This window comes from Pseudophryne corroboree, chromosome 8 (genome assembly GCF_028390025.1).
Source record: "Pseudophryne corroboree isolate aPseCor3 chromosome 8, aPseCor3.hap2, whole genome shotgun sequence".
In the NCBI taxonomy this organism is placed as follows: Eukaryota; Metazoa; Chordata; class Amphibia; order Anura; family Myobatrachidae; genus Pseudophryne; species Pseudophryne corroboree.
The window spans coordinates 28031457-28058672 of NC_086451.1; the positions used below are offsets into that span (position 1 = coordinate 28031457).

The 27216-nt window shown below is 50.6% G+C and overlaps 1 protein-coding gene across 4 annotated transcripts in view; it reads left to right on the plus strand.

Annotated features, from left to right (window-relative positions):
• The window catches only part of SYN1 (synapsin I), a 177161-nt gene that overhangs the window by 145117 nt on the left and 4828 nt on the right, over window positions 1-27216 (plus strand). For all 4 annotated transcript variants that reach the window (XM_063936125.1, XM_063936126.1, XM_063936128.1 and 1 more), the window contains exon 8: window positions 15166-15240. In XM_063936125.1, coding sequence (XP_063792195.1) covers window positions 15166-15240 — 75 coding nt within the window. The remainder of the gene's footprint in view (window positions 1-15165; window positions 15241-27216) is intronic.

Genomic DNA, 27216 nt, shown 5'->3' on the forward strand with positions numbered 1-27216 from the left:
AGAGAGGATAACAGCAGTGACAGTGGCTGCTGCTGCCACTACAGAGGAGAAGCGGAGAGGATAACAGCAATGACAGTGGCTGCGGCTGCCACCAAAGCAGTGACAGTAGCTGCTGCTGCCACTAAGGAGAAACCAAAGTTAACAGCAGTGACAATGGCTGCGGCTGCCACCACCACAGAGGAGGTGCAGAGAGGATAACAGCAGTGACAATGGCTGCTGCTGCCACTATAGAGGAGGAGCGGAGAGCATAAAAGCAATGATATTGGCTGCTGCTGCCACCACAAAGGAGGTGCAGAGAGGGTAACAGCAGTGACAGTGGCTGCTGCTGCCACCACAGAGGAGGTGCAGAGAGGGTAACAGCATTGACATTGGCTGCTGCTGCCACCACAGAGGAGGTGCAGAGAGGGTAACAGCAGTGGCTGCTGCTGCCACTACCAAGGAGGAGCAGAGAGGATAACAGCAGTGACAGTGGCTGCTGCTGCCACAAGGAGGAACCAAGGGTAACAGCAGTGACAATGGCTGTGGCTGCCACTATAGAGGAGGAGCAGAGAGGATAACAGCAATGACATTGGCTGCTGCTTCCACCACAGAGGAGGGGCAGAGAGGGTAACAGCAGTGGCTGCTGCTGCCACCACAGAGGAGTTACAGAGAGGGTAACAGCAGTGACATTGACTGCTGCTAACACTACAAAGGAGGAGCGGAGAGGATAACAGCAGTGATAGTGGCTACTGCTGCTGCCACCACAGAGGAGGTGCAGAGAGGGTAACAGCAGAGGCATTGGCTGCTGCTGCCACCACAGAAGAGGCGCAGAGAGGGTAACAGCAGTGACAGTGGCTGCTGCTACCACTACAGAGGAGGAGCGGAGAGGATTACAGCAGTGGCTGCGGCTTCCACCACCACAGAGGAGGAGCAGAGAGGATAACAGCAGTGGCAGTGGCTGCTACTGCCACTATAGAGGAGAAGCGGAGAGAATAACAGCAGTGACAGTGGCTGCTGTTGACACCACAGAGGAGGTGCAGAGAGGGTAACAGCAGTGACAGTGGCTTAGGCTGCCACCACAGAGAAGGTGCAGAGAGGGTAACAGCAGTGACATTGGCTGCTGCTGCCACTACAGAGGAGGAGCGGAGAGGATAACAGCAGTGACAGTGGCTGCTGCTGCCACCACAGAAGAGGTGCAGAGAGGGTAACAGCATTGACATTGGCTGCTGCTGCCACCACAGAGGAAGTGCAGAGAGGGTAACAGCAGTCGCAGTGGCTGCTGCTCCCACTACCAAGGAGGAGCAGAGAGGATAACAGCAGTGACAGTGGCTGCTGCTGCCACTACAGAGGAGAAGCGGAGAGGATAATAAGAATTTACTTACCGATAATTCTATTTCTCGGAGTCCGTAGTGGATGCTGGGGTTCCTGAAAGGACCATGGGGAATAGCGGCTCCGCAGGAGACAGGGCACAAAAAAGTAAAGCTTTACTAGGTCAGGTGGTGTGCACTGGCTCCTCCCCCTATGACCCTCCTCCAGACTCCAGTTAGGTACTGTGCCCGGACGAGCATACACAATAAGGGAGGCATTTTGAATCCCGGGTAAGACTCATACCAGCCACACCAATCACACCGTACAACTTGTGATCTAAACCCAGTTAACAGTATGACAACAGAAAGGGCCTCTTAAAGATGGCTCCTTAACAATAACCCGAATTAGTTAACAATAACTATGTACAAGTATTGCAGATAATCCGCACTTGGGATGGGCGCCCAGCATCCACTACGGACTCCGAGAAATAGAATTATCGGTAAGTAAATTCTTATTTTCTCTATCGTCCTAAGTGGATGCTGGGGTTCCTGAAAGGACCATGGGGATTATACCAAAGCTCCCAAACGGGCGGGAGAGTGCGGATGACTCTGCAGCACCGAATGAGAGAACTCCAGGTCCTCCTTTGCCAGGGTATCAAATTTGTAAAATTTTACAAACGTGTTCTCCCCCGACCACGTAGCTGCTCGGCAGAGTTGTAATGCCGAGACCCCTCGGGCAGCCGCCCAAGATGAGCCCACCTTCCTTGTGGAGTGGGCTTTTACAGTTTTAGGCTGTGGCAGGCCTGCCACAGAATGTGCAAGTTGAATTGTGTTACAAATCCAACGAGCAATCGACTGCTTAGAAGCAGGTGCGCCCAACTTGTTGGGTGCATACAATATAAACAGCGAGTCAGATTTTCTGACTCCAGCCGTCCTTGCAATGTATATTTTTAAGGCTCTGACAACGTCCAACAACTTGGAGTCCTCCAAGTCGCTAGTGGCCGCAGGCACCACAATAGGTTGGTTCAGATGAAATGCTGATACCACTTTAGGGAGAAAATGCGGACGAGTCCGCAGTTCTGCCCTATCCGAATGGAAGATTAGATAAGGACTTTTATAAGATAAAGCCGCCAATTCAGATACTCTCCTGGCAGAGGCCAGGGCTAGTAACATAGTCACTTTCAATGTGAGATATTTCAAATCCACCTTTTTCAATGGTTCAAACCAATGGGATTTGAGGAAATCTAAAACTACATTTAGATCCCACGGTGCCACCGGAGGCACCACAGGAGGCTGTATATGCAGTACTCCCTTGACAAAAGTCTGGACCTCAGGGACAGAGGCCAATTCTTTTTGGAAGAATATTGACAGGGCCGAAATTTGAACCTTAATGGATCCCAATTTGAGACCCATAGATAATCCTGATTGCAGGAAATGTAGGAAACGACCCAGTTGGAATTCCTCCGTCGGAACCCTCCGATCCTCGCACCACGCTACATATTTTCGCCAAATGCGGTGATAATGTTTCACGGTGACTTCCTTCCGTGCCTTAATCAAGGTAGGAATGACTTCTTCTGGAATGCCTTTCCCTTTTAGGATCTGGCGTTCAACCGCCATGCCGTCAAACGCAGCCGCGGTAAGTCTTGAAAAAGACAGGGACCCTGCTGTAGCAGGTCCCTTCTCAGAGGTAGAGGCCACGGTTCGTCCGTGAGCATCTCTTGAAGTTCCGGATACCAAGTCCTTCTCGGCCAATCCGGAACCACTAGTATTGTTCTTACTCTTCTTTGCCGTATGATCTTCAATACCTTTGGTATGAGCGGCAGAGGAGGAAACACATACACTGACTGGTACACCCAAGGAGTTACCAGTGCGTCCACAGCTATTGCCTGTGGATCTCTTGACCTGGCGCAATATTTGTCCAGTTTCTTGTTGAGGCGAGACGCCATCATGTCTACAATTGGTCTTTCCCAACGGTCTATTAACATGTTGAAGACTTCTGGATGTAGACCCCACTCTCCCGGATGAAGATCGTGTCTGCTGAGGAAGTCTGCTTCCCAGTTGTCCACGCCCGGGATGAACACTGCTGACAGTGCTATCACGTGATTCTCCGCCCAGCGAAGAATCTTGGCAGCTTCTGCCATTGCACTCCTGCTTCTTGTGCCGCCCTGCCTGTTTACATGGGCGACCGCCGTGATGTTGTCCGACTGAATCAACACCGGCTTTCCTTGCAGGAGAAGTTCCGCCTGGCTTAGAGCATTGTAGATTGCTCTTAGTTCCAGAATGTTTATGTGAAGAGACTTTTCCAGACTCGTCCATACTCCCTGGAAGTTTCTTCCTTGTGTGACTGCTCCCCAGCCTCTCAGGCTGGCGTCCGTGGTCACCAGGATCCAATCCTGAATGCCGAATCTGCGGCCTTCTAATAGGTGAGCCTTCTGCAACCACCACAGAAGTGACACCCTTGTCTTTGGTGACAGGGTTATTCGCAGGTGCATCTGCAGATGCGACCCTGACCATTTGTCCAACAGATCCCTTTGGAATATTCTTGCATGGAATCTGCCGAATGGAATTGCTTCGTAAGAAGCCACCATTTTTCCCAGGACTCTTGTGCATTGATGTACTGACACTTTTCCTGGTTTTAGGAGGTTCCTGACCAGATCGGATAACTCCTTGGCTTTTTCCTCTGGAAGGAAAACCTTTTTCTGAACCGTGTCCAGAATCATTCCTAGGAACAGCAGACGAGTTGTCGGGATTAAATGGGATTTTGGAATATTCAGAATCCACCCGTGTTGTCTTAGCACCTCTTGAGATAGTGCTAAAGCTGTCTCCAGCTGTTCTCTGGACCTTGCCCTTATTAGGAGATCGTCCAAGTATGGGATAACTAATACGCCTTTTCTTCGAAGAAGAATCATCATCTCGGCCATTACCTTGGTAAAGACCCGAGGCGCCGTGGACAATCCGAACGGCAGCGTCTGAAACTGATAGTGACAGTTTTGAACAATGAACCTGAGGTACCCCTGGTGTGCGGGGTAAATCGGAACGTGTAGATACGCATCCTTGATGTCCAAGGATACCATAAAGTCCCCTTCTTCCAGGTTCGCTATCACTGCTCTGAGTGACTCCATCTTGAACTTGAACTTTTTTATGTAGAGGTTCAAGGACTTCAGATTTAGAATAGGCCTTACCGAGCCATCCGGCTTCGGTACCACAAATAGAGTGGAATAATACCCCTTTCCTTGTTGTAATAGGGGTACTTTGACTATCACCTGCTGAGCGTACAGCTTGTGAATGGCTTCCAACACCCTCTCCCTTTCGGAAGAGACGGTTGGTAAGGCAGACTTCAGGAAACGATGAGGAGGATCCGTCTCTAATTCCAACCTGTACCCCTGAGATATTATCTGCAGGATCCAGGGGTCTACCTGCGAGTGAGCCCACTGCGCGCTGTAATTTTTGAGACGGCCCCCCACTGTCCCCGAGTCCGCTTGAGAGGCCCCAGCGTCATGCTGAGGTTTTTGCAGGAGCCGGGGAGGGCTTCTGTTCCTGGGAAGGAGCTGCCTGTTGGTGTCTCTTCCCTCTTCCTCTGCCTCGTGGCAGGTACGACAAGCCCTTTGCTCTCTTATTTTTGTAGGAGCGAAAAGGCTGCGGTTGAAAGGTCGGTGCCTTTCTCTGTTGGGGAGTGACTTGAGGTAAAAAAGTGGATTTCCCGGCAGTAGCCGTGGCCACCAAGTCTGATAGACCAACTCCAAATAACTCCTCCCCTTTATACGGCAAAACCTCCATGTGACGTTTTGAATCCGCATCGCCTGTCCACTGTCGTGTCCATAAGGCTCTTCTGGCTGAAATGGACATAGCACTCACCCGAGATGCCAGTGTGCAAATATCCCTCTGTGCATCACGCATATAGATAAATGCATCCTTTATTTGTTCTAACGACAGTAAAACATTGTCCCTATCTAGGGTATCAATATTTTCAATCAGGGATTCTGACCAAACTACTCCAGCACTGCACATCCAGGCAGTTGCTATAGCTGGTCGTAGTATAACACCTGCATGTGTGTATATATTCTTTTGAATAACTTCCATCTTTCTATCTGATGGATCCTTAAGTGCGGCCGTCTCAGGAGAGGGTAACGCCACTTGTTTGGATAAGCGTGTGAGCGCCTTGTCCACCTTAGGGGGTGTTTCCCAGCGCGCCCTAACCTCTGGCGGGAAAGGGTATAATGCCAATAACTTTTTTGAAATTATCAACTTTTTATCAGGAGCAACCCACGCTTCATCACACACGTCATTTAATTCTTCTGATTCAGGAAAAACTGTTTGTAGTTTTTTCACACCATACATAATACCCTGTTTTACGGTATCTGTAGTATCAGCTAAATGTAACGTCTCCTTCATTGCCAAAATCATATAACGTGTGGCCCTACTGGAAAATACGTTTGAATTTCTACCGTCGTCACTGGAATCAGTCGACCGACTGAGGCAAAGGGCGTTTTACAGCCCCTGACGGTGTTTGAGGCGCCTGGACAGGCATTAATTGATTGTCCGGCCGCCTCATGTCCTCAACTGACTGTTTAAGGGAAGATAAACCATCACGTAATTCCACAAATAAAGGCATCCATTCTGGTGTCGACCCCCTGGGGGGTGACATCTGCATATTTGGCAATTGCTCCGCCTCCACACCAATATCGTCCTCATACATGTCGACACCACGTACCGACACACACCGCAAACTCACAGGGAATGCTCTAATGAAGACAGGACCCACTAGCCCTTTTGGGGAGACAGAGGGAGAGTCTGCCAGCACACACCACAAAGCGCTATATATACAAGGGATATCCTTATATTAAGTGCTCCCTTATAGCTGCTTTAATATATATATATATAGCCATTAATGTGCCCCCCCTCTCTGTTTTACCCTGTTTCTGTAGTGCAGTGCAGGGGAGAGACCTGGGAGCCGTTCTGACCAGCGGAGCTGTGACAGAAAATGGCGCCGTGTGCTGAGGAGATAGGCCCCGCCCCTTTTTCGGCGGGTTCTTCTCCCGCTATTTTTCCAGTCAGGCAGGGGTTAAATATCTCCATATAGCCCCTATGGGCTATATGTGAGGTATTTTTAGCCTTGTATAAGGTTTATATTTGCCTCTCAGAGCGCCCCCCCCCAGCGCTCTGCACCCTCAGTGACTGCCCAGTGAAGTGTGCTGAGAGGAAAATGGCGCACAGCTGCAGTGCTGTGCGCTACCTTATGAAGACTGAGGAGTCTTCAGCCGCCGGTTTCCGGACCTCTTCACGCTTCAGCATCTGCAAGGGGGTCGGCGGCGCGGCTCCGGGACCGGACTCCACGGCTGGGCCTGTGTTCGATCCCTCTGGAGCTAATGGTGTCCAGTAGCCAAGCAGCAAATCCACTCTGCATGCAGGTGAGTTTACTACTTTCCCCCTAAGTCCCACGTTGCAGTGATCCTGTTGCCAGCAGGACTCACTGTAAAGAAAAAAACCTAAACTAAACTTTCTCTAAGCAGCTCTTTAGGAGAGCCACCTAGATTGCACCCTTCTCGTTCGGGCACAAAATCTAACTGGAGTCTGGAGGAGGGTCATAGGGGGAGGAGCCAGTGCACACCACCTGACCTAGTAAAGCTTTACTTTTTTGTGCCCTGTCTCCTGCGGAGCCGCTATTCCCCATGGTCCTTTCAGGAACCCCAGCATCCACTTAGGACGATAGAGAAAACAGCAATGACAGTGGCTGCGGCTGCCACCAAAGCAGTGACAGTAGCTGCTGCTGCCACTAAGGAGAAACCAAGGTTAACAGCAGTGACAATGGCTGCGGCTGCCACCACCACAGAGGAGGTGCAGAGAGGATAACAGCAGTGACAATGGCTGCTGCTGCCACTATAGAGGAGGAGCGGAGAGCATAAAAGCAATGATATTGGCTGCTGCTGCCACCACAAAGGAGGTGCAGAGAGGGTAACAGCAGTGACAGTGGCTGCTGCTGCCACCACAGAGGAGGTGCAGAGAGGGTAACAGCATTGACATTGGCTGCTGCTGCCACCACAGAGGAGGTGCAGAGAGGGTAACAGCAGTGGCTGCTGCTGCCACTACCAAGGAGGAGCAGAGAGGATAACAGCAGTGACAGTGGCTGCTGCTGCCACAAGGAGGAACCAAGGGTAACAGCAGTGACAATGGCTGTGGCTGCCACTATAGAGGAGGAGCAGAGAGGATAACAGCAATGACATTGGCTGCTGCTTCCACCACAGAGGAGGGGCAGAGAGGGTAACAGCAGTGGCTGCTGCTGCCACCACAGAGGAGTTACAGAGAGGGTAACAGCAGTGACATTGACTGCTGCTAACACTACAAAGGAGGAGCGGAGAGGATAACAGCAGTGATAGTGGCTACTGCTGCTGCCACCACAGAGGAGGTGCAGAGAGGGTAACAGCAGAGGCATTGGCTGCTGCTGCCACCACAGAAGAGGCGCAGAGAGGGTAACAGCAGTGACAGTGGCTGCTGCTACCACTACAGGGGAGGAGCGGAGAGGATTACAGCAGTGGCTGCGGCTTCCACCACCACAGAGGAGGAGCAGAGAGGATAACAGCAGTGGCAGTGGCTGCTACTGCCACTATAGAGGAGAAGCGGAGAGAATAACAGCAGTGACAGTGGCTGCTGTTGACACCACAGAGGAGGTGCAGAGAGGGTAACAGCAGTGACAGTGGCTTAGGCTGCCACCACAGAGAAGGTGCAGAGAGGGTAACAGCAGTGACATTGGCTGCTGCTGCCACTACAGAGGAGGAGCGGAGAAGATAACAGCAGTGACAGTGGCTGCTGCTGCCACCACAGAAGAGGTGCAGAGAGGGTAACAGCATTGACATTGGCTGCTGCTGCCACCACAGAGGAAGTGCAGAGAGGGTAACAGCAGTCGCAGTGGCTGCTGCTCCCACTACCAAGGAGGAGCAGAGAGGATAACAGCAGTGACAGTGGCTGCTGCTGCCACTACAGAGGAGAAGCGGAGAGGATAACAGCAATGACAGTGGCTGCGGCTGCCACCAAAGCAGTGACAGTAGCTGCTGCTGCCACTAAGGAGAAACCAAGGTTAACAGCAGTGACAATGGCTGCGGCTGCCACCACCACAGAGGAGGTGCAGAGAGGATAACAGCAGTGACAATGGCTGCTGCTGCCACTATAGAGGAGGAGCGGAGAGCATAAAAGCAATGATATTGGCTGCTGCTGCCACCACAAAGGAGGTGCAGAGAGGGTAACAGCAGTGACAGTGGCTGCTGCTGCCACCACAGAGGAGGTGCAGAGAGGGTAACAGCATTGACATTGGCTGCTGCTGCCACCACAGAGGAGGTGCAGAGAGGGTAACAGCAGTGGCTGCTGCTGCCACTACCAAGGAGGAGCAGAGAGGATAACAGCAGTGACAGTGGCTGCTGCTGCCACAAGGAGGAACCAAGGGTAACAGCAGTGACAATGGCTGTGGCTGCCACTATAGAGGAGGAGCAGAGAGGATAACAGCAATGACATTGGCTGCTGCTTCCACCACAGAGGAGGGGCAGAGAGGGTAACAGCAGTGGCTGCTGCTGCCACCACAGAGGAGTTACAGAGAGGGTAACAGCAGTGACATTGACTGCTGCTAACACTACAAAGGAGGAGCGGAGAGGATAACAGCAGTGATAGTGGCTACTGCTGCTGCCACCACAGAGGAGGTGCAGAGAGGGTAACAGCAGAGGCATTGGCTGCTGCTGCCACCACAGAAGAGGCGCAGAGAGGGTAACAGCAGTGACAGTGGCTGCTGCTACCACTACAGGGGAGGAGCGGAGAGGATTACAGCAGTGGCTGCGGCTTCCACCACCACAGAGGAGGAGCAGAAAGGATAACAGCAGTGGCAGTGGCTGCTACTGCCACTATAGAGGAGAAGCGGAGAGAATAACAGCAGTGACAGTGGCTGCTGTTGACACCACAGAGGAGGTGCAGAGAGGGTAACAGCAGTGACAGTGGCTTAGGCTGCCACCACAGAGAAGGTGCAGAGAGGGTAACAGCAGTGACATTGGCTGCTGCTGCCACCACAGATGAGGTGCAGAGAGGGTAACAGCAGTGACATTGGCTGCCGCTGCCACCACAGAGGAGGTGCAGAGAGAGTAAAAGCAGTGACATTGGCTGCTGCTGCCACCACAGAAGAGGTGCAGCGAGGATAACAGTAGTGACAGTGGCTGCGGCTGCTACTACAGAGGTGGAGCAGAGAGGGTAACAGCAGTGACATTAGTTGCTCCTGCCACCACAGAGGAGGTGTAGAGAGGGTAACAGCAGTGACAGTGGCTGCTGCTGCCACCACAGAGGAAGAGAGAAGAAGGTTACAGCAGTGACAGTGGCTGCCACCACAGCGGTGACAGTAACTGCTGCCACCACAGAGGAGGAGAAACAGAGGGTAACAGCAGTCACAGTGGCTGCTGCTGCCACAACAAAGGAGGAACAGACAGGGTAACAGCAGTGACAATGGCTGCGGCTGCTACTACAGAGGAGGAGAAGAGAGGATAACAGCAGTGACAGTGGCTGCTGCTGCCACCACCACCACAGAGGAGTAGCAGCGAGGATGATAGCAGTGACAGTGGCTGCTGCTGCCACTAAGGAGAAACAGAGGGTAACAGCTGTGATAGTGGCTGCCACAACAAAGGGGAAACAACAGGGTAACAGCAGTGACGGTGGCTGTTTCTGTCGCCACTGAGTAAGAACATAGGATAACAGCAGTGGCTTCGGCTGCCACTACAGAGGAGACGCGGAGAGGATAACAGCAATGACAGTGGCTGTGGCTGCCACCACAGCAGTGACAGTAGCTGCTGCTGCCACTAAGGAGAAACCAAGGGTAACAGCAGTGACAATGGCTGCTGCTGCCACCACGGAGGAGGTGCAGAGAGGGTAACAGCAGTGACAGTGGCTGCTGCTGCCACTACAGAGGAGAAGCGGAGAGGATAACAGCAGTGCAGTGGCTGCGGCTGCCACCACAGCGGTGACAGTAGCTGCTGCTGCCACTATGGAGGAACCAAGGGTAACAGCAGTGACAATGGCTGCGGCTGCCACCACCACAGAGGAGGAGCAGAGAGGATAACAGCAGTGACAATGGCTGCGGCTGCCACTTTAGAGGAGCGGAGAGCATAAAAGCAATTACATTGGCTGCTGCTGCCACCACAAAGGAGGTGCAGAAGAGGGTAACAGCAGTGACATTGGCTGCTTCTGCCACGACAGAGGAGGTGCAGAGAGGGTAACAGCAGTGACATTGGCTGCTGCTGCCACTACAGAGGAGGAGCGGAGAGGATAACAGCAGTGACAGTGGCTGCTGCTGCCACCACAGAAGAGGTGCAGAGAGGGTAACAGCATTGACATTGGCTGCTGCTGCCACCACAGAGGAAGTGCAGAGAGGATAACAGCAGTCGCAGTGGCTGCTGCTCCCACTACCAAGGAGAAGCAGAGAGGATAACAGCAGTGACAGTGGCTGCTGCTGCCACTACAGAGGAGAAGCGGAGAGGATAACAGCAGTGACAGTGGTTGCAGCTGCCACCGCCACAGAGGAGGAGAGGATAACAGCAGTGACAGTGGCTGCTGCTGCCACAAGGAGGAACCAAGGGTAACAGCAGTGACAATTGCTGTGGCTGCCACTATAGAGGAGGTGCAGAGAGGGTAACAGCAGTGACAGTGGCTGCTGCTGCCACCACCACAGAGGAGTAGCAGCGAGGATGATAGCAGTGACAGTGGCTGCTGCTGCCACTAAGGAGAAACAGGGTAACAGCAGTGATAGTGGCTGCCACAACAAAGGAGAAACAACAGGGTAACAGCAGTGACGCTGTTTCTGTCGCCACTGAGTAAGAACATAGGATAAAAGCAGTGGCTTCGAGGAGACGCGGAGAGGATAACAGCAATGACAGTGGCTGCGGCTGCCACCACAGCAGTGACAGTAGCTTCTGCTGCCACTAAGGAGAAACCAAGGGTAACAGCAGTGACAATGGCTGCGGCTGCCACCACGGAGGAGGTGCAGAGAGGGTAACAGCAGTGACAGTGGCTGCTGTTGCCACTACAGAGGAGAAGCGGAGAGGATAACAGCAGTGCAGTGGCTGCGGCTGCCACCACAGCGGTGACAGTAGCTGCTGCTGCCACTATGGAGGAACCAAGGGTAACAGCAGTGACAATGGCTGCGGCTGCCACCACCACAGAGGAGGAGCAGAGAGGATAACAGCAGTGACATTGGCTGCTGCTGCTGCTGCCACCACTACAAAGGAGGAGCGGAGAGGGTAACAGCAGTGACAGTGGCTGCTGCTACCACTACAGGGGAGGAGCAGAGAGGATAACAGCAGTGACAGTGGCTGCTGCTGCTACCACTACAGGGGAGGAGCAGAGAGGATAACAGCAGTGACATTGGCTGCTGCTGCCACAAGGAGGAGAAGCGGAGAGAATAACAGCAGTGACAGTGGCTGCTGTTGACACCACAGAGAAGGTGCAGAGAGGGTAACAGCAGTGGCTGTGGCTCCTACCACCACAGAAAAGGTGCAGAGAGGATAACAGCAGTGGCTGCGGCTGCCACCACCACAGAGGAGGAACAGAGAGGGTAACAGCAGTGACAGTGGCCGCGGCAGCCACCACAGAGGAGGAACAGAGAGGGTAACAGCAGTGACAGTGGCCGCTGCTGCCACTGCATAGGCGGAGCGGAGAGGATAAAAGCGGTGACAGTGGAAGTCACTGGGGCTGATTCTCAGTCAGATGCAGATGTGTCTGCGTCTATTGACATTTGCCCTTCAGCAGTTTTATGCAAATGGTGCTACAAAGCACTTCCCAGGTGTACATCTGTGTGTCCTAGAGTGCAAGGACCGTGACGCCCACTGTCATTACCCGTAGATACTGAAATACCCATTGATGCGCTTTTAGACGCCACAAAAGGTCGCACCATTGAACCTTATACCAGCCCTGTGGCAGGTGCAGATTCTCAGTCTGAGTGTGGCCTCTTATAAGAGCTGCTGAGCGTCTGTATACACAGCCACTGTCATCGACGCACCCACAGCACATCACGCCATAAGACAGACCACCTCTCCGCGCATGCGCTCAGCCCCCTTCCCGTCACCGCCCACTACATTTACAACACATGTCTGAGACCTTGGTGCGATGCCTCCTGGGCAATTATAAGGTACGTGGACGAGGAGCCGATACAGAGCACAGCCTTCTAACTCCCGTCCCCCAACCATCCACCTGAATAAAGGGTTCTATTGCTCGGATTGCCCCAATATGTCAGCAGAGTAGTTTCTGTCCATGCTACTGACACATTGCGTTACACAGGCTGCACTTACTGACCTGCAGCTGGTATATCAGCAGACCTGAATCCAGTCAGTTCTGTCACAGCTTCCTTCCCTTCTGCGCCTCCTGACTCACCGCTTACAGCTATTGGCAGAAGACCAGCTGGAACGTGGTACCCGTAGATGCAATTGTTCAGCCATAAGGCGGAGGAAAAACAAGTATCTCATATCAACGAGGGATGTGAATAATAATGATTGGAGACCCGATATGGACTTATTGAGCCTGAATCCTATTAGATCAGCGCGCCTATTGATGCAATGTCCCTATTAACGTCTTGCAAACACGATTTCCCAGTCAGATTCCTGGTGTAGGGTTACTGTACCTCAGATAATCTTGGTCCACAGACTAATCATCCCACTGGTCTGTCTATGGCGAAGGGTGGTCAATAAGCGGCCCTCCAGCTGCTATCGAACCATACATCCCAGCAAGCCCTGCAATAGTTTAGGAACAAAACTATGGCAGGGCATGCTGGGATGTGTAGTTCTATAGCAGCAGCTTATTGCCCACCCCTTTGTCTGTGATAATGAGATACGGCCACTGGTCCATCCCATAAACCCTGCAATGGTTGTGATTAACTGCAATTACTTTCCTGTACTTTTCAGTAAAATTATATAGCCTAGTATTATTGTGTATTTGTAAAGCGCCTGCCATAGTCTGCAGCGCTGTACACTGAGGGGGATCATCAAACAAGCATATAACATGCAGTGACGTAAAACAAGGTAAAGATAGCCCTGATCCAATGAGCTGACAGTCTAAGAGGAATGGGGAACACTTGTTACATAGGGTATATTGGGCCTAATTCTGAGTTGATCGCAGCAGCAAATTTGTTAGCTAATGGGCAAAACCATGTGCTCTGCAGGGGGGCCAGATGTAACGTGTGCAGAGAGAGTTAGATTTGGGAGGGGTGTGTTCAAACTGAAATCTAAATTGCAGTGTAAAAATAAAGCAGCCAGTATTTACCCTGCACAGAAGCAATATAACCCACCCAAATCTAACTCTCTCTGCACACGTTACATCTGCCCCACCTGCAGTGCACATGGGGGGTCATTCCGAGTTGTTCGCTCGCAAGCTGCTTTTAGCAGCATTGCACACGCTAAGCCGCCGCCTACTGGGAGTGAATCTTAGCTTATCAAAATTGCGAACGAAAGATTCGCAATATTGCGAAAAGACTTCTCTGTGCAGTTTCTGAGTAGCTCGAGACTTACTCGGCATCTGCGATCAGTTCAGTGCTTGTCATTCCTGGTTTGACGTCACAAACACACCCAGCGTTCGCCCAGACACTCCTCCGTTTCTCCAGCCACTCCCGCGTTTTTCCCAGAAACGGTAGCGTTTTTTCGCACACACCCATAAAACGGCCAGTTTGCGCCCAGAAACACCCACTTCCTGTCAATCACATTACGATCACCAGAACGAAGAAAAAACCTTGTAATGCCGTGAGTAAAATACCTACCTGCATAGCAAATTTACTTGGCGCAGTCGCACTACGGACATTGCGCATGCTCATTAGCGACTAATCGCTCCGTTGCGAGAAAAAAATAACGAGCGAACAACTCGGAATGACCCCCATGGTTTTGCCCATTAGCTAACAAATTTGCTGCTGCGATCAGATCTGAATTACCCTCATTGTTTTTTAATGTATAGCTTTAAACAAACGCCCAAAGTCACAGATGCAATTAAGCCACTACTGTGACCATATGCCAGACGGTCACTATCTAGAGATGCACGTCGGTCAGCTGCGTCAGCATATACGCTGGATTTACACCAGACATGTCACACTTCCACATAGATTTTTCTTACCACTTTTTTTTTTTGTGCAACAATGCATTTGTTATTAGGAATAAATAAAAATGCTGCAATCTCCTAGCAGCTATAATAACTCCCCGTCTCATGAGCAAACCAAGAAAAGTTCTGTTTGGCCGCTAACAAGAGTATAATCTTTGCCCGTGTGACCAAGAAATCTGTGTCAGCAGAACATATGCAAGTAGCCAATCACAAGCGGTTCGTCAGCGCTGAGGTCTATAACCACCCGCCAATAATACAGATTTCTCAGGTGCATATGTGCTAATGTCATGTGTTTGCAATTGGGCCTTTACTGCGTGATAACTCCTCCGCCTTGTGTACAGGTGTTTACTCAGACACCTAGCGTCTATACACCATACGGTGCGACACCCTAGCCGCAGCGGAGACACTCCAAGAGGTATAGCTTACTAGTTTCTGTCTTATATACATCACAGACGCAGCGAAACACCACTCAGTGCACCAGAGACCTGTGTTATCAGCCGTCACCGATGTTTTGTTGACTAGGAGGAAACTTATTATTGTGTGGTCCTGTTACATAATCATTGTGTAACCCTTGCTGATTCACCGTGTCAGTAATGTGCGGTGGTGCAGCTGGAGGATTGGGTGTTTCCCCCAAAGGAGCACCTGACAGCAGGTTTGGTGTATGGGAGGCGGAGCAGAGGTTACGTCTGCAATGTGAACAGATAATATTACCCTAACAAATATTAGCTGTCAGTACTCAGGTGTGAAATACCCTAATTCTCAATCTGTGCTTTACCCATTGCAGGAGAACCTCCATCTCCGGGAACTGGAAGACCAACACGGGATCGGCCATGCTGGAGCAGATTGCGGTGTCAGACAGGTACGGTACCAGCGCCATTGTGCGGAAGTCCTGCAGGTATACGCCGCATGCCTTATGTTCCGGTGCAGACGTGTTCCATGCTTTTGCACAATATTTACCAACAAGTGATGAATTGCCGACACCGTAGACTGGCTGCGACACAGTTGTCAGAGTCACATCACAGTTGTATATCAGGTGTTCCTCTGTTCCTCCAGTGACTGACACGGTTTGCTCACCCATGCATTGGATATAGGTTCATTGAGTGCCGAATTGAATCCTCACCCCATACGTGACTCACAGCTGCATGCCCCTTCAGGCTACAGCCATTCACCCTACCCTGTCTGTGCTGCGATACTTGTGGTTAGCTGTTGTGTATTGTTCTTATGCTGTGTACTTACACTATGGTTCGATGATGATGTGTTTCTGGCAAGTTCTGTACTGACGAAGCACAAATGTGCAGTAACCGATCGCCATTAGCGTGAGTCCGATTGACACAGTATAAAGTAGGGTAATATATGTAAAACAAGGGGCCTAATTCAGACCTGGTCGCTGTTGTTTGAAATCGCTCAGCGGGCGATTATCGAATGACTGCGCATGAGTATGCAGCAAAGTGCGCAAGCCCAAACAGCGACAGGATGGTGCAAAAATGACGATCGCTAGGCGTACGCAGGCTGAGTGACAGGAAGTGGGCGTTTGGGGGTGGTAACTGCCTGTTTGGCAGGCGTTCCCAAGCGTTTTAAGGGAGGGTGTGTGACGTCAGCTCCGGCCCCGATCAGCCTGTGTGTATCGCACTGTAGGAGTCAGTCCTGGGCTGCGCACAGACTGAAATAATCATTCGAAGGTGAGTGAGTTGTGAACGGATTTGCAGATGTCCGCTGTCTGGCGAAGTTTTTGCACGGCGAACACATGCATTCACACACTTGCACGGGGCGGGTTTTCACTCTCTATGGCCGGCGGCTATCTGATCGCAGACCACTTCAAATTTGCAGAGGAGCGATCAGGTTTGAATTAGGCCCAAGATCTCCACCATCTCTAACCTGGTGCAGAACCATTGACACGCCTATATCTCATTTCAGTAATATCATCCGCATATTTAAATCTTATTTCTCTAACGTCCTAGTGGATGCTGGGAACTCCGTAAGGACCATGGGGAATAGCGGGCTCCGAAGGAGGCTGGGCACTCTAGAAAGATCTTAGACTACCTGGTGTGCACTGGCTCCTCCCACTATGACCCTCCTCCAAGCCTCAGTTAGATTTCGTGCCCGGCCGAGGTTGGATGCACACTAGGGGCTCTCCTGAGCTCTTAGAAAGTTATAGGCCCTCATTCCGAGTCGTTCGCTCGTTCTTTTTTTTCGCATCGCAGTGAAAATCAGCTTAGAGCGCATGCGCAATGTTCGCACTGCGACTGCGCTAAGTAATTCTGCTATGAAAAAAGTATTTTTACTCACGGCTTTTTGTTCGCACCGGCGAACGTAGTGTGATTGACAGGAAATGGGTGTTACTGGGCGGAAACACGGCGTTTTATGGGCGTGTGGCTGAAAACGCTACCGTTTCCGGAAAAAACGCAGGAGTGGCCGGAGAAACGGGGGAGTGTCTGGGCGAACGCTGGGAGTGTTTGTGACGTCAAACCAGGAACGACAAGCACTGAACTGATCGCACAGGCAGAGTAAGTCTGGAGCTACTCTAAAACTGCTAAGTTTTTTTTGATCGCAATATTGCGTAAACTTCGTTCGCACTTTTAAGATGCTAAGATACACTCCCAGTAGGCGTAGACTAAGCGTGTGTAACTCTGCTAAATTCGCCTTGCGACCGATCAACTCGGAATGAGGGCCATAGTCTTAGAATTTGTTATTTTCAGTGAGACCTGCTGGCAACAGGCTCACTGCAGCGAGGGACTAAGGGGAGAAGAAGCGAACTCGCCTGCTTGCAGCCGGATTGGGCTTCTTAGGCTACTGGACACCATTAGCTCCAGAGGGATCGACCGCAGGCCCAGCCTTGATGTTCGGTCCCGGAGCCGCGCCGCCGTCCCCCTTACAGAGCCAGAAGCAAGAAGATGGTCCGGAAAATCGGCGGCATGAAGACTCTGTCTTCACCAAGGTAGCGCACAGCACTGCAGCTGTGCGCCATTGCTCCTCTCACACACTTCACACTCCGGTCACTGAGGGTGCAGGGCGCTGGGGGGGGTGCCCTGAGGCAGCAATAAAAACACCTTGGCTGGCTAAAATACCTCAATATATGGCCCCAGGGGCTATATATGAGGTAAATACCCCTGCCAGAATTCCATAAAAAACGGGAGAATAGGCCGCGAAAAAGGGGCGGAGCCTATCTCCTCAGCACACTGGCGCCATTTTTCCCTCACAGCTCGGCTGGAGGGAAGCTCCCTGGCTCTTCCCTGCACAGTAAGAGGGAAAAGAGAGGGGGGGCATTAAAATTGGCACTGTATACAGTATATTATATAAAAGCTATTAGGGGCATAACTCAGTTAGTCCCTGTATATATATAGCGCTCTGGTGTGTGCTGGCATACTCTTACTCTGTCCCCCCAAAGGGCTTTTGTGGGTCCTGTCCTCGTTTAGAGCATTCCCTGTGTGTCTGCGGTGTGTCGGTACGGCTGTGTCGACATGTTGAATGAGGAGGCTTATATGGTGACAGAACAGAGGCCGATATATGTGATGTCGCCCCCTGTGGGGCCGACACCAGAGTGGATGGATAGGTGAAAGGTTTTAACCGACAGTGTCAACTCCTTACATAAAAGGGTGGATGACGTAACAGCTGTGGGACAGCCGGCTTCGCAGCCCGCGCCTGCCCAGGCGTCTCAAAGGCCATCAGGGGCTCAAAAACGCCCGCTCTCTCAGATGGCAGACACAGATGTCGACACGGAGTCTGACTCCAGTGTCGACAAGGTGGAGACATATACACAATCCACTAGGAACATCCGTGATGTGATCCCGGCAATAAAAAATGTGTTATACATTTCTGACTTTAACCCAAGCACCTCTAAAAATGGGTTTTAGGTTTGGGGAGAAAAAACAGGCAGTGTTTTGTTCCCCCATCAGATGAATAAATGAAGTGTGTGAAAGCGTGGGTTCCCCCGTTAAGAAACTGGTAATTTATAAAAAGTTACTGATGGCGTACCCTTTCCCGCCAGGAGGATAAGTTACGCTGGGAGATGTCCCCTAGGGTGGATAAGGCGCTCACACGTTTGTCAAAAAAGGTGGCACTGCCGTCTTAGGATACGGCCACTTTAATAGGTACCTGTTGATAAAAAACAGGAGGCTATCCTGAAGTCTGTATTTACACACTCAGGTACTAGACTGAGACCTGCAGATAGTGCTGCTGCAGCGTGGTCGGTGACCCTGTCAAACAGGGATACTAGTTGGCAAACATAAAAACATATTAAAGACGTCGTCTTATATATGGGGGATGCACAGAGGGATATTTTGCCGGCTGGCATCCAAAATAAATGTAATGTCCATTCTGTCAGGAGGGTATTAGAGACCTGTCACTGGACAGGTGATGCTGACTTAAAAAGCGCATAGAGAGCCTTATAAGGGTGAGGAATTATTTGGGGATGGTCTCTGGGACCTCGTATCCACAGCAACTGCTGGGAAGAAATAATTTTACCTCAGGTTTCCTCACAGACAAAGGTACAGTCCTTTCGGCTTCAGAAAAGCAAGCGGGTCAAATGGCGCTTCCTTTCTGTACAGAGACAAGGGTAGAGGGAAAAAAGCTGCACCAGTCAGCCTGTTCCCAGAATCAAGATTCTTCCCCCGCCTCCTGTGAGGCCACACCATGACGCGGGTGCTCCACAGGTGTAGCCAGGTACGGTGGGGGGCCGTCTCAAAAAATTTCAGCAATTAGTGGGCTCGCTCACAGGTGGATCCCTGTTTCTTTCAAGTAGTATTTCAGGGGTACAAGCTGGAATTCGAGATGTCTCCCCCCAGCCGTTTCCTAAAATATGCCTTGCTGACAACTCCCTCAGGCAGGGAGGCTGTGCTAGAGGCAATTAATAAGCGGTATTCCCAGCATGTAATACTCAAGGTGCCCCTACTTCAACAAGGACGGGGTTACTATTCCACACGGGTTGGGGTACCGAAACCGCATGGTTCGGTGTGACCCATTTTATATTTAAAATCCTTGAACACAAAAATTCAAGTTCAAGATGGAATCGCTCAGGGCGGTTATTCCAAGCCTGGACGAGGGGGATTACATGGTATCCTGGGATGTCAAGGATGCTTACCTGCATGTCCCCATTTACCATCCTCGCCAGGAGTACCTCAGATTTGTGGTACAGGATTACCATTACCAAGTCCAGACACTGCCGTTTGGACTGTACATGGCACCAAGGGTGTTTTATCAAGGTAATGGCCGAAATGTTGATACTCCTTAAAAAAAAAAAAAAGGGAGTTGTAATTATCCCGTACTTGGACAATCTCGTTATAAGGGCGAAGTCCAAGGAGCAGTTGGTAGTCGGGGTAGCACTATTTTGAAAAGTGCTACAACAGCATGGTTGGATTCTAAATAGTCCAAAGTCACAGCTGGTTCCTATGACACGTCTACTGTTCCTGGGGATGGTTCTGGACATAAACCAGAAATAGTGTTTCTCCCGGAGGAGAAAGCCAAGGAGTTGTCATCTCTAGTCAGAGACCTCCTGAAGCCAAAATAGGTAGCGGTGCATCATTGCACGCGAGTCCTGGGAAAAATGGTAGCTTCCTACGAAGCAATCCCATTAGGCAGGTTCCATACAAGAACTTTTCAGAGGGACCTGTTGGACAAGTGGTCCGGATCGCATCTTCCGATGCATAGGCTGATAACCCTGTCTCCAAGGACCAGGGTATCTCTACTGTGGTGGCTGCAGAGTGCCCGTCTTCAAGAGGGCCGCAGGTTCGGCATACAGGACTAGGTCCTAGTGACCATGGATTCCAGCCTTTGAGGCTGGGAGGCAGTCACACAGGGAAGAAATTTCCAGGGACTTTGGTCAAGTCAGGTTATTTCCCTACACATAAATATTCTGGACCTGAGGGCCATTTACAATGCCCTGAGGCCGGCAAGGCCTCTGCTTCAAAACCAGCCGGTACTGATCCAATCAGACAACATCACGGCAGTCGCCCATGTAAACCAACAGGGCGGCACAAGAAGCAGGATGGCGATGGCAGAAGCCACAAGGATTCTCCGATAGGCGGAAAATCATGTGTTAGCACTGTCAGCAGTGTTCATTCCCGGAGTGGACAACTGGGAAGCAGATCTTCTCAACAGACACGACCTCCACCCGGGAGAATGGGGACTTCCTCCAGAAGTCTTCCAATAGGATTGTACACCATTGGGAAAGGCCACAGGTGGACATGATGGCGTCCCGCCTCAACAAAAAGCTATAAAAGATATTGCACCGGGTCAAGGGACCCTCAGGCGATAGCTATGGGCGCTCTGGTAACACCGTGGGTGTACCAGTCGGTTTATGTGTTCTCCCCTCTGCCTCTCATACCAAGGGTACTGAGAATAATAAGAAGGCGAGGAGTAAGAACGATACTCGTGGATGGCCAAGAAGAGCTTGGTACCCAGAACTTCAAGAATTTATATCAGAGGACCCATGGCCTCTGCCACTCAGACAGGACCTGCGGCAGCAGGGGCCCTGTCTGTTCCAAGACTTACCGCAGCTGCGTTTGTCGGCATGGCGGTTGAACGCCGGATCCTGAAGGAAAAGGGCATTCCGGAGGAAGTCATTCCTACGCTTACTAAAGCCAGGAAAGAGGTTACAGCAACTCATTATCACCGCATATGGCGAAAATATGTTGCATGGTGTGAGGCCGAAAGGGCCCCAACAGAGGAATTTCAACTAGGTCGATTTCTGCATTTCCTGCAAGCAGGAGTGACTATGGGCCTTAAATTGGGTTCCATTAAGGTACAGATCTCGGCTCTGTCGATTTTCTTTCAAAAAGAACTAGCTTCAGTACCTGAAGTTCAGACATTTATAAAAGGAGTGCTGCAGAGTCAGCCCCCGTTTGTGCCTCCTGTGGCACCTTGGGATCTCAACGTGGTGTTGAGTTTCTTAAAATCACATTGGTTTGAACCACTAAAAACCGTGGATCTGAAATATCTCACGTGGAAGGTGGTTATGTTATTGGCCTTGGCTTCTGCCAGGCGAGTATCAAAGTTGGCGGCTTTGTCTTGTAAAAGCCCTTATTTGATTTTCCATATGGATAGGGCAGAATTGAGGACTCGTCCCCAGTTTCTCCCAAAGGTGGTGTCAGCGTTTTACCTGAACCAGCCTATTGTGGTGCCTAGGCTACTAGGGACTTGGAGGACTCCAAGTTGCTAGACGTTGTCAGGGCACTGAAAATATATGTTTCCAGAACGGCTAGAGTCAGAAAATCTGACTCGCTGTTTATCCTATATGCACCTAACAAGCTGGGTGCTCCTGCTTCTAAGCAGACTATTGCTCGTTGGATTTGTAGTACAATTCAGCTTGCACATACTGTGGCAGGCCTGCCACAGCCAAAATCTGTCAATGCCCATTCCACAAGGAAGGTGGGCTCATCTTGGGCGGCTGCCCGAGAGGTCTCGGCTTTACAACTTTGCCGAGCAGCTACTTGGTCAGGGGCAAACACGTTTGCAAAAATTCTACAAATTTGATACCCTGGCTGAGGAGGACCTGGAGTTCTCTCATTCAGTGCTGCAGAGTCATCCGCACTCTCCCGCCCGTTTGGGAGCTTTGGTATAATCCCCATGGTCCTTACGGAGTTCCCAGCATCCACTAGGACGTTAGAGAAAATAAGAATTTACTCACCGGTAATTCTATTTCTCGTAGTCCGTAGTGGATGCTGGGCGCCCATCCCAAGTGCGGTTTATCTGCAATACTTGTACATAGTTATGGTTAACTAAATCGGGTTATTGTTGAGCCATCTGTTGAGAGGCTCTATTGTTTCATACTGTTAACTGTGTTTCATATCACGAGTTGTACGGTGTGATTGGTGTGGCTGGTATGAGTCTTACCCGGGATTCAAAATCCTTCCTTATTGTGTACGCTCGTCCGGGCACAGTACCTAACTGAGGCTTGGAGGAGGGTCATAGTGGGAGGAGCCAGTGCACACCAGGTAGTCTAAGATCTTTCTAGAGTGCCCAGCCTCCTTCGGAGCCCGCTATTCCCCATGGTCCTTACGGAGTTCCCAGCATCCACTACGGACTACGAGAAATAGAATTACCGGTGAGTAAATTCTTATTTTTTTGCATATGTCACAGTGCCTACTCCGTACGGTGGGGTAGCTGTATTATAGCGGCACACTTCCTGCTTCGCCTCATTACCGAGTACTATCATTACCGATGTACTAACATCTTGTCTGCCGAAGCGCCCCTGTCACCCTGCAGACACTGCTGCCTTCATACATGGGGGAGAAGCGGTATAGCGCACATAACGTCCGCTGATACCACTTCTCCCCCATAACTACGGGTAATACATTTACCCATGTGTGAGGAGCACTTCTCATATCTTCCCATCAGCCAGTGCAAACCCGCTCCTCCTCAGCTGCCACCATCTTGGGTTTTTTTTTTAACCTATGCGCTTTTGCACAAAACTGCTATATCGTTCCACCATAGAGGATTTTGCACTGCGCCTCGGTCATTGACGAAGTACATACTTCAAATTTGCCGACACATTTACAGTTGGGAAGAGGAACCTCCTAAATCGCATTTGATTGTTATATTGAGAATCAGCCTGGGTTTTCTCTGCAGTAAAAGTGATTCTGTGCCCTCAGGCATCGCAACGTGGTTTGTTCCAGTATAAACTGGAAGCTGGATTTCCTCCTAACTATAAGGGAGCCCTTTGCCTATTATGTAGCAGTGCCCCCCGCTGGCCGTTTCAATGTCTGCAGCCAACTGCATCTGTCACATTATCTTGCGTCTGAAATTAAGCGCAGTGCCAATATTCTATACACATCTTGCTTATACCACCTGACCTGAAAACGCGCAGACAGCGCGTGCTTACAGACTGAGTGGGGCTTATTCTATGGCTCATTTAAGGAAGAACGCAAACCCAACCTTCAATCTCTAGTATAGTGCCCTATTCTATGCAAGTAGCAAAACCGCCAGGTCTCGAGTCTGGAAACATGGGGTGCAGGATATAATGCAAGGCATAGCAGTCCTGCGGAGGTGAATGCGTGAGCTGCGCAAATCATGGCCAAGGGTTACACTGAAACGCAACGACTGATGAGCGCTGTTACTAATTGTGTAATCGTCTATTAGTGCAAATGCTTATACCACAACTTTAATATAAAAAAAGTACTAAGGGAATATTATCTCAAGTAAAATAATGTTCTGCGCTCCTTTCTGGTGTGGTGGTACGGCGTGGATATAACAAGTGATAACCGGGTGATTGCAGGACAGAACGGCTGATACTTTCCCTACTCTTACCCTGCAAGGTCCCTCCGGTGTTCAGCAGCGGTGCGCTGCTTCTCCGGTGCGCTGCGGCGTCTTCTCTTTGCTAGCAGATGCGGTCTCTGTGTTCCTCATTCATCAGGGGACCACAAGTGGCCGGCAGATGAGAGAGGAGAGCTATTACACTGGCTCTGTCTGTTCCCTCCAACGCGTTTCATAAAAGGACTGCTCTGGATACAATGTAACATCATTGACAAAGTACATCAGGGTATGAAACGCGTTGGAAGTAATAGAGAGAGCCAGTGTAGCCGCTCTCCTCTCATCTGCTGAAGTAACCTGCCACTTCCAGTTCCCCTGACCAGTGAGGCCACACGTACAGCCCTTGAAAAGGGCCGACCAATACTCTGAATTATTAGACAATGGGAAAACAGCCTCATAATGACCTCAACAACCCAATCACCCATCCCAAAATGCCCGCATATACTTACTTGCAACAAGTCTCCCACGTGGCCTCAGATCTCCTCTGGTGCCACCCAGAACTCCCCACTTTCCCCCAGTACACACACACACTCGCTGGCCCTCCCCACCTGCCCCCTACACTGCAGAGGAAAGAGGCAGAGCATGTGTTCCCTCCTCTGATTGGATGAGCTCTGTGACCATTCTGCCGTGTGCAGAGGTCACATGATGTGGAATTGGAGAATAAGTCAGATTGGGCGCAGTCAGCCGGGGGAGGGGGGTCGCGTTTTTATACTCCATCAGGTAGCCTGGTACCCGCCACTGCACTACACCTTAATTCGATCAGAATGTCACTATTATTATTATTATTATTATTACTACCAGTTATGTATATAAAACAAACACATATTTTGCAGTGTTTTACAGAGAATATTTGGCCCTTCCCCAGTGGAGCTTACACTCTATGGGGGTCATTCCGAGTTGATCGCACGCTGCTGATTTTCGCAGAGCAGCGATCAGGTTACTACTGCGCATGCATATGCACCGCACTGCGCACACGCGTCGTACGGGTACAAACAGCATCGTTGCTGGCCAATGCTTCTAGCAAAAAATCCATTTGCAGGGTGATCGCAAGGAGATTGACAGGAAGAAGGCGTTTATGGGTGTCAACTGACCGTTTTCTGGGAGTGGTAGGGAAAACGCAGGAGTGTCCAGGCGTTTACAGGGCGGGTGTCTGACGTCAATTCCGGGGCCGGACAGGCTGAAGTGATCGCAAGGGCTGAGTATGTTCAGACCTACTCTAAAACTGCAAAAAACTTTTTCATCCCGCTCGGCTGCACATGCGATCGCACACTAGCAAAGTGAAAATACACTCCCCGGTGGGCGGCGACTATGCGTTTGCACGGCTGCAAAAAGTAGCTAGCGAGCGATCAACTCGGAATGGGGGCCTATATTCCCCATCACATGTACACGCACACACATTCATACTAGGGTTAATTTTGTCAGATGCCAATTAACCTACCAGTATATTTTTGGATTGTGGGAGTAAACCGGAGTACCTGGAAGAAACCCACGCAAGTACGGGGAGAATATACAAACCCCACACAGTTCGGGCCATGGTGGGAATTGAACCCATGACCTCAGTGCTGAGACAGTAATGCTAACCACTACACCATCCGTACACTATGTAATTTACCAAGAACACAAGGCCACCTGCCCTCCCTCTGCTTTGACTTCCCGAGGCTCTGTCATACGAGAGAGGGGACAGAGGCAGATATTGGCTGGGGCTGTTTATTAAGGTTTTATTGGTCCCTTGAAATAAACCAAAGGAACATCAGCTGCACCCCTCGCACATAGAGTGTGATACCGTTGCCCCATCCCCCCCTCATACACAGGCCACATAGCATACAGATAACTCCATGTGCATTTCTCCCTATAGTGTATAACGGGTGGTCTTCAGTATGCCGACTGACGGGATCCCGGCGCACAGTATACCGGCGCCGGGATCCCGACAGCCGGCATACCAACACTTATTCTCCCTCGTGGGGGTCCACGACCCCCCTGGAGGGAGAATAAAATAGCGTGGGGCGCGTAGCACACCGCCGTGCCCGTAGCGTAGCGAGCCCGCAAGGGGCTCATTTGCGCTCGCCACACTGTCGGTAAGCCGGCGGTCGGGCTCCCGTCGCCGGTATGCTGGTCGCCGGGAGCCCGACCGCCGGCATATCGTAGTGAACCCGTGTATAATAATGACTACAATAAATGTACCATATAGAAGTCTACAGCAAAACCGCAGTTTGTAAAGAGGTTTTACTGCATTTTCTTCATTGCAAACACAAGTCTGAACAAGTCCTTGCAGAGGTGTCAGATGGAAGATGTACGGATATTTCTAGTTATCTACGGAAGCGTTCCTGTTTATTAACAAGGAGACACAACTCTGTAAATGTGCCAGACTTCTAACCGTAAGCAGGCTAACCTTACGGAGACCTTGCCGCCTCCATTATCACATATCTATGTATTATCCTTCAGATGTCCGTGATTTGCAAACATGCGATTAACGTTTCTTCTGCTGCATTCTGGGGGATGGAGAAGCAGCGGGGAGAATGTGGTCACAACGTGTTGCCATGCTGGCTTAACATGAGCAGACTGTGCCGCATATTATCCTATATAATAAAAGGATAACGCTGCTCCTCACCTGTATGGGGGGAGTTCATGTGTTGTGCACGCCAAAGCTGATGTTACTGTTATGTTGTTCCATCATTTTGACGGACTAGTAACTAGTGCATACATAATAGTCCAGAGTTCGGAGGTGTCAGATGGAAGGCCACTGGAATTGCGTTGGCACTGTGTAACACTGTTGATAGCACACACGTTACAACATTCATGCAAGATAATGTATAAGAACCAATATGGCGTATCTATAATGGGTGTGCATTGCACACGCACCCATATAATGATACTTACCTCTTCAGAGCCCCGTATCAGCTGGCGCTGCAGACAGAATTCACCAGTAAAATAGCGCGACGACCATTTTCCTGGAGATTTGCGCATGCGCAGCAGAGCAGTCTTTGGAAACATAGCACGGGCGCCATGTTCCCGGAGACCTGCACAGGCCCAAAGTCAGAGCCTGCTATGCCTTCAGTGAGGAAGGGGCCGGCGTGTGGGCCCTCTCCTCTCTGAAAATGGCCAATGGGGAGAGGTATCAAAGCTTCTAAAAAGCAGAGAATTTGCCCATAGCAACCAATCCGCTCCTATCATTTAAAAGAATGGATTTATGCTAGCTGGAATCTTGTTGCTATGGACAACTTCTCCACTCTTTAGAAGTTTTGATACATTTCCCCTATGGAAACACATATTACTATTCTGCAGGTAAGATATAGTACCAAGATCACCTACTGGGTGAATGCAGAAACACCCGGCCACGGCATTTTATCCTAAGGGTGGGCAACGTTTCCCTCTTTCCATAACGATGGCAGCACCATGACAAGGTATACAGACATTCGCAACAGTAATGGATGACGACTAAATGTTGGTGGCTTCCTTGTCCTTCCTGTGTTGAAGCTAGATTGCTCATTTGTAGTCTGGAGATGTAACAAGCACCAGAACTTTGTACTGGTGGTAATCGGCTGTTAGCCGGGGCTGACTGTGGCTGGGCTAACTCACCGGGGTCCCAGGCTTT